At 40.6% G+C, this 8,618-nt stretch overlaps 1 protein-coding gene across 1 annotated transcript in view; it reads right to left on the reverse strand.

Annotated features, from left to right (window-relative positions):
- gbe1b (glucan (1,4-alpha-), branching enzyme 1b) overlaps positions 1-8,350 on the reverse strand; it is a 111,436-nt gene extending 103,086 nt beyond the window's left edge. Inside the window, exon 1 of the mRNA XM_080503983.1 lies at positions 8,192-8,350. Within this exon, the coding sequence (XP_080360109.1) occupies positions 8,192-8,289 (98 nt within the window). The 5' untranslated portion in view covers positions 8,290-8,350. The remainder of the gene's footprint in view (positions 1-8,191) is intronic.
- Positions 8,351-8,618: the final 268 nt, after the last annotated feature.

Raw genomic sequence — 8,618 nt, forward strand, 5'->3', positions numbered from 1 at the left:
AACCATGGGAGCAGTTGTCAAAAAGTTGCGTTTATCAGTGGCTTCGAGTTCCACCATCATGCAAAATGACACCAAAAAAAAGCAAACTCCACTTGAAACTGTTAAGGAAGGTCTTAAGAAATTGGTCCAATCTCTCATTTTTTAAACTTGCAGATGATGAAGCCAAAATTTAATTAGAACTATGAGTTGAATAAAGTTTTAGAAATGTTTTCCAATAAAAGAAAAATCAATTTTCAACTCTCGTCATTCCTTTTCCGAAAGGAAAGTTTGAGGATTTCATCCTCCAACTTACAATTTTACATCAGCCCAGGAGCTTCATTATCTGTGTGGTGAATTAATGGGCAAATCGTGACTCCGGTTTTTAACGTGCCAAGAAATAAACCCAATGACTTAAAAAGAGAATCCAAATTTTTTTTTCTTCTCCGTGTTACCAGACAAAGCATTTGGCCTACTTATCCTATAATTCAATAGATAACAGTTAAAAAAAAAAAAAAATTGAACTAAACTAAACTTGGGTCAATTCCAAAATGCATTGGGCCATTTTCCCACTGTGCATTCCTAATAGGCTTCACTAATAGGCAACTCTCCAGCAAATCATTGCAACAGTTTCACAAAATATATCCGGACATATATTCTGCTTGCATTTGCAGATGCATCTCCAGTAATAGTGGACTCTTTGGCCTTAGTTTACTGGGCCCATATTCCTCGTCTCGTTTACCCACAGCCAAAAAACGTAATGCAACAACAACTTTCTAATTTATCAAGATTTCCGAAAGTCAACACAAGTTCACTCAGTCGAGTCCGGTCCATTTCAGCCAATTCAGCTTCCTGCCACTCCAACTTCTGCTGAGCATCAATTAGTTTACGCAATCTGTACAAGATGGTAAAGAAATGCTTGATTAGGATGGATTTGGATTGACTTGAAAAGCGCAATAGAAAAGTGCAATAATAAGAACAACGATGATAAAGTTCAGACTTTTAATGTGATTGAATCTGACAAACATGATCAAATGATTCGTGCAGAAATCAACAAATTCTTTTGTTTGACTGAAGGTCAAATGATGTGTAATCACAATGATGCTTAAAAAGAAAAATATTCCCAATCTTGATTTGATATCTCGCGGTTGTTTTTCTTTTTTTTTTTTTTTTTCCTTTCCTCGAGGCATAATTACAAATCGTTCAGAATTAATTCAAAAGAGGTTTTGAGCTCTTCTCAAATGAGCAGTTGAACTCTGCAACCCGTTCAGACACTCTTGGTTAAACAATCGGGCATCTAAATTTAGAGTACACATTCAGGTCTGCAGTGTGTTGTATGAACGATAGTGACAGCTGAAGCACAGAGGTGTCAAGGCAGTCGGCAAACGCCTGGAGAAGCGCAAGAAAAGGGGAGAAAAAAAACCCAACATCTTTTCTTCTCTTGATCTGAGCTCGCTTTAAGGGCTTCCTTTACAGGCCAGCAGCAAGGTCACGTTTCAAATAACGGCGTTAACGTCTTTCTTGACTAAGTGCGCTAACGAGGCTAAAAAAGCGAAGCGGGGAAATTTGCAGAGGCTGATTGATGGGAGCTAAAATTCTTCTGCTAAACTCGCAGCTTTTGTTGACCCTCAAGCAAGGTGACGGGAACACAAATGCTGCCAAAGCTGCTTTCAAGAAGGTGCCACAAAGCGTTCATTCATTATTAGACAACAGGTAAGGTCACACGTCTGCTTCAGTCGGGCTAAAAGTTCTTATTAACAGCATGTGTGCGTTTTATCTCCGTTTCCTTATTTAAAAATTTTTTTTTCTCATTTTCAGCTCATCCCCCCCCCCCTTTTCAGCTGGATGCATTTCTAATCATCACCACCCTGTCAATCAGTTTATTGCATGCGTTGCATCATCATCACAAGCCGAAGTCGGAGACTGTACTTTTACTTTGAGACGAGTTGTGATGACATACTCAAAACTCTCCGCCGTAATAAGCAGCGGTCCCCAATGCGTCCCACTTTCATTTGGTCCAATTTGCGAGATACACGGTGCCCCGAGCTGCAAAAAGCCGAGCAGCAATTCCTGCCGACTTGCGCAACAGGAAGGGTAAATAATGAAGAATGTCAACAGAGCAGTGCTCGTGGCTGCTGGAACATGCGTGCGGCATCAACGGTTGTTTTCACAATCAATCTGAAATGGGCAATCTGATAGAAAAATAAATAAAATACGAGTTGCCTCAAACCCAAAAATAACTAATTAAATGTAGATTCTGCTGGAATGGCTTCTAATGCCTGTGCACAGTTGCTGTATCAGGCATGAAACAACGTTAAACAAAGCTGAGATATTGGCAGCCTTGAGCCATGGCATGGCGGTGAAATCTAAAGAATCAGTGTGTGTGTGTGTGTGTGTGTGTGTGTGTGTGTGTGGTCAGAGGTCTCCTGATATGCCAGCTGAATTCTTAGCACCGAGTCTCAGCAGGACGCTGCAGCCGGAGAAAGCTCTTGATTTCTGTGCCCGTGTTCATGATACGGTGTTGGACTCTGAGCTTTCAAACACCGGGGGGTTTTATCAAGAATTAACCTTCACACAGCAGTGATCCTATATGTAAAATAATCTATGTGAAACTTTCATCAGCGGGACGAGTGCGTGAGACACGTCTGAGACGCGGCGGAGCCAAGAAATCCCAAGCTGTGTCTGAGATGGGACTGACACGCTCATCTCGAGCGCTGCTCACAAGCCTCCAATACAAAGCAGGTGGTCCCTTACCTGCCACATTGGAAATGAGATGTGACATAGTAATGAAACTGTAGAAAACTATATGGTCCCAGAAGCATAGCTTTAAAGCCCGGTTACAGGGGACGATCCAACAGTGAGCAGAAGCCGTGGCGATGTGAGATATAGATCATTATCACCGTCAGCTGGCAATTAAAAAATATGACATTAATAAGCAAAGAAAAAAAAAAATCTGCAGGTGAGGCTAATTTGACACGAGGTGGGGAATCGAGTCGAGGAATTACAACGTCATCTTGTGAGTCAGATGTCCGTCTTTTCCTTAAGCGCTTTTAAATATGATCGTAAAAAGTCAACACTGTTACTGTGAACGTGGCCTTTTTGTTCCCAAGATGATTGTGCACTCTTTCCAACATATAGCATGAAGGGAGAAAAAAAAAAAAGGGACAAAAATTGACGATAACATGTGAGATTGCACAGTCTGTTGATTTAAACAGTGTTGACGCAATCAGCCAAGGTCGCGTCTGGCTCTTGTATGCACTTGTGGAGATTAAATTTTTTTCTTTTTTCAACCCTGCTTTGGTCTCAGTGGTCACAATTAGCAAATATCCTCTCTATGATCCCCCGCAAGTATTATCAGTATTACTTTAGTGTCCCTTGAGTGATAAAAAGTGACAGAGGAAAAACAAGACTACGGATTCCTGAATTGACTAATTAGAAAAACTGCCATCTATGAACTTCAACTTCAGCTAATTAAACCTGCCTCTATCAAAAGGTTTGGGATATCTCGTCTCTCCGGAGTGTGTAATCATGCCCGTTGAGTGAGCCGACATCTCTGTCGTGTATCATGCAACATGGAAACAAAGAAATTTGCCTGGAGACAGACGACCAAGTTGGATTGTTACGGTCCGGGAGACTCAACTATAAAACTACCAAGACCAAGGAGAATATGGGCTGGGAGTCATCACACTCAGTAAATAGTTCTTCTACACAGAAGTGACTAGAAGAACTATTTACTAAGGCATGTGCAGTAGCAGCGTTTCCGACGTCTACATATAGACTGAGAATGAGTGTTTCCAGAAAGTTTTTTTTTTTTTTTACACAATTAGCGCTCGAGTGTCGTCACAAAGATGCACCTTGAGGGGGGGTCATTATTAAAAAATGATAACCAGAGGCTTTGAGCACCGCTGTCATGAAAACGGACCCCTGAAACAGTTGTGACGCGTGGACTACTCGGTTCTAGAAAATCGTCAACGTCAAATCCGTAAGTCGACGGGTTGCCACGGCAACTTGCTACACGCACGTGAGTGACCAAAACAAACCAGCACGGACAACGAAACTCCAGCCTCTCAGGCTCAGCAGCAACCTGCCGCCCTACATCACAGGTGTGGGAATACTTTAAAAGCAGCCATAAGCGTCAAGGTATAGTTAATTTGCAGTCTCTGCACGATGGAGCCGGCATATCACACCAGCACAACTTCCATGTGGGAGCATTTGAAGCGGAGGCATCCCATTATTACTCGCGACGCCGTAGAACCGACGTAAGTAACATGACTATCGCCAGCGTTTACTAAATTAATTTCATTTCAATTGCACAACGCAAGCTTGAGCTCTGCACACTTCTGTGGTGCGAGCTAACTGTGTTTGTGTTCGTTTCCTGTTAGTAGCGAGCGACTAAACAGCTGTGTGGTAGCCAACGTTGGCTAGAAATAGCATATAATGCTGGCATGAATGGTAAAGGTGGCGAACTTATAGCTAACACAACACAGCTATCTAGCCACAAGCACCACCAAAGTGTAGAGCTGCTCGCTACGGTAGCAAGCAAACTGTAGCAACATTAGACGCATCTATTCAACGTTGCGTTTGCCAATTCATGATTTGCGTTGTCGAGTGAAAGAAATTATTAGACTGACGTTTGCCAGCTTCGTATCATGATTCACTACACAAAAGTTAATTCGCCAATGAATGTCAACTAACGGAGCCAAGGCAATGTCCATTAGAATTGTAGACGAGTCGATAAAATAATACTGAAACACTACGAAAGCTTCGCATTTTCGCTTTAAAATGTGCAGGATACAAAGATAGTCCACAGACCAGACGCTAATTTTTGACGAAGTGGAACCATCTGGGTGGGCAAAGGCGACCATATATTTTCTTAAATGCCGACAGTCTCAGGTGTCTGAAAATGCACGATGAATTGCAAGGCATATTACACATTTCCTGAAAGCCCATAGCCTGGCCTTCAAGATGACATTACTTTTGGAGCTGTAAAATATATGTGGTGGTATCTAGAGCATGTTAAATGAAGTCATATCCTTAATTTGGTGCATTTTGTCCACATTGACCTTGACCTTAGAGCATGACCTTGACCTCTAACGATAGAGTGCCATAAAATAATTCCCCATATCAAATAACCTATAAGTAGACATTGATTGCAAATAAATGTATATCATGCCCACCCAGATGGTTCCATATTTGCATCTGGCCAATGGACTAAGAGTCTGCGTGACGATACTTAACGCATCTCACAAACCGGCACTTTGTACTTTAACCATAAATATGTTTGGAGGTCATCCGGCGGCAGAGAAATTGTGCAACTCTACAAACACTCCGTGAGGTTTACTGGGATTGCTCAGACTATAAATCTGCACAAAAACAAAATCACCACATGTTGCAAGCCATCTTTATAGAACGCATCGAACTCTGGATATTCATGCATTTTTATTTTCACGATGTTAGAATATTACCATCATAACAACCACACACATCCAATAGAAAAAAGAAAGAACGAAAAAAAAAAGAAAAATACTGGACCATAGTGTCAGACCACCATACACCAGCAGGAATTCAAGCTTTTTGCAGGCCCCCAAAAATAATTTATGTTGCTATGATTGGCAGAATCCTCAGTTATTACTGAGGACTGTTTGAAAAAAAATAAATAAATCCCATTAATAATTCACAGACCAAAGACTTGGCATGAAAATACTGATATGTATGGCAATACTTTATTTTGCAAAATGTGATTAGTATTTATGATGAATTGAATGACAGACTGATAAACGCATAGTAAGGAGTACTTCTCACAGTTACAGTTGGCTATTTAAGACTTTGACCCCGACAGTGTTTGGAGGTCAACAAAAAGCCACGGGAGAATTGTGCAACACGCCATGAGGCCGACTTGTGTTACACCCTTTAAAGTTGCACAAACAAAACTAACTGATGCTGCAAGTCATGCAATTAAAGGCCTCCAGCGCTGGATTTCACTGCAATGTTGAGATTGAAACCATTAATATGCCAATGACACCCAGAAACATCCGATAGATTAACAAAATGTGCACAAAACAGGCTTTTAACAAAGTTTTAAGTTATGATACTGGACTGCAGCATGCACCAGCAAGGGATTCATGCTTTATTCAAACTTATATAATCATTTGTGTTGATTTGGCAAGATCGTAGCTCAATATCGAGGACTGGTTAAAAATCAATAGCGAAATATGTGTGGTTAGAATTAATGATGTCAATCTATCATTGCTGCATTGATTTTAGAATAACTGAAAGTATTATTACAACCAGAGACCTACACTGAAATAACCTGGTACCAAAATAAGTTTATAATAGGATTTTAAGAAAGCAAAAAGTGCGAGATCATAGCATAGATTAATATCGGGTCTGCATTGGTCAGCGAAGAACTATGACCGTTTTCCCAATTCTAAAGACTTTAATAATGAACGGATTGTTTTAAAAAAAAAAAAATTGTAAAAAAAATTAAGAAAATACAAAACCAAAATACTCATACGTAAAGCTATAGTATTGACAATTGCAAAAATATGTGATTGAGATTTAAGGTGTATTCAATGGCAGATTAATAAGTGCACCTCCCACAGGCTGCTCAGGCTATTTATTACTATGTGACCCAAATAATGTCTGAAAGTCAAATAAGGCCACATGAGACATGAGCATGACGGTGCACCTTTGATCCAGGGGGTTACTGGGATTCTAAAATCTTTAAATCAGCATTTTTTAAATAAAATTAAGTATCAAAGTCTGGATTTTGAGGAAATTGCATGACTGGCTGCCATAAGAAATAATATTATATTAGATGGATATAGTCAAGAGAGAAAAAAGGATAAAACCATATTTATAATGTGGGTTGATGTTGCAAAGCTGGACAGTGGCATGGACGAGGAATTCATTCTCTTTTTCCAAAAATGTATGTATGTTGCTATGCTCGGCAACATCATTATCAACATCGACGACTTCAATGAATTAAAATTATATACAAGACAAACCGAGTCTGCATTTTTTTTTTAAAAACCACTTATGTTGGATCAGAAGTCGCTCTGATAGTTTTATACTTGGCACCAGAGACATTTGAGGGTCAAATCAGGATGTGTGCAATAAATACTGCAAGGTCTTCAGATCAGTTCATAAGACTGATTTCATTCATTCATTCATATATATATATATATATATATATATATATATATATATATATATATATATATATATATATATATATATATATATATATATATATATATTAGATGGAGACATTCAGCAGAAAAACTCAGATATGTATATAATGTGGGTTGATGTTGCAAAGCTGGAATATGGCACAAGACTAGTGAAGAATTCATTCTTTTCTTTTTTTAATATTTATTTATTTGTGTTGCTAGGATTGGCTGGTTGAATGTGAATTAAAAATACATGAACAAAAAATGTAATAGCAGATTAGTGAATGTAAAATTTGTTATTTATGTTGCGGTTTGGTAATATAATATTGCTGATGGTAATTAAACATAAACTTAAAAATACACATAAAACACTTAACATCTCATCAGAATTTGATCAAACGACTGTGATGACTTTGCACTTGGCTGCCAATATCGCAAAGTATTCCAAGCTGCATAACAAAAACAGTTACACGCATGCAACTAGGATTATTCCTGCAAATCCCCGGACCGAGTTTAGAATCCAGATGTTTTTTTAAGTGTATAAACACAGCTTGTATTGGGGAGGCTGTTGTGCAGGAGGCAGACCCCCCCCCCCCCCCCCCCGGCTCCAAAGCACCACCTCACGACGCAGAGTGGACATCAGCTGACTGACAAACACGGTTCCAGTTCAGCTGCAGCAGCAGCAGGAGGAAGCGGGACAGATGATCTGCTCGGTTCTGCAGACTCACGCTGGAAACCGAGAACCTTCATTCATTAATTTTACATTAATGCGAGGGTGTGTCGTCTTTAAAAGACAATCGGAACTACTGTGTGTGGAGGACGGGGGGGGGGAGGAGGGGGACACGCAGCAGTGTGCGACCTTTCCTCAGTCGAAATGTCAAGCCAGAGGACGAGTTCGTGTACATTTCGCGTTTTATCTCTTTATCGTGTCATTTTGTTTTGGTTTTTTTAAGACACCTACAGCAGAGTGACAGCGGATTTCAGCCGCTACCATTCAGGGCTGTTTTTAACCGACGTGCGGCGCCGTTTGAGCCGTGTTTTACCTCCTGTTGAAGTCCTTCTCGTAGACTTTGAGTTGCGGATCCATTTGGAGAAGAGAGTCGAGCTCAGGAACTGAAACATTATCCGGGAGCTCTGCCATGGTGTCCTCACGCGGAACCAAACGCAGCGCTGTTGCCGCACGGACTGAATAGAAGAGGAGACACGCGGTCGGGGACGCGCATTAAATGTGTGCGGTGTGATATTTTGTCCGGTCACATCAGCGAATCAGTGCGCTTTTTACTAAGCTCGTCCCATTTCAGGACGATCCAGTGAATCTCTGTAACTTTAAGGCAGGGTTTATCAAAGTCACCCCCCCATCATCCTCCCTCTACATCCCTTTTTACCCCCCCCCCCCCCCCCCCCCCCCCCCTTCTACCCCAGATCACCAAAGACAACAAAATCAGACATAAAAAGTTGTTGTGACATTTC

This window comes from Blennius ocellaris, assembly GCF_963422515.1.
Source record: "Blennius ocellaris genome assembly, chromosome: 2".
In the NCBI taxonomy this organism is placed as follows: domain Eukaryota; kingdom Metazoa; phylum Chordata; class Actinopteri; order Blenniiformes; family Blenniidae; genus Blennius; species Blennius ocellaris.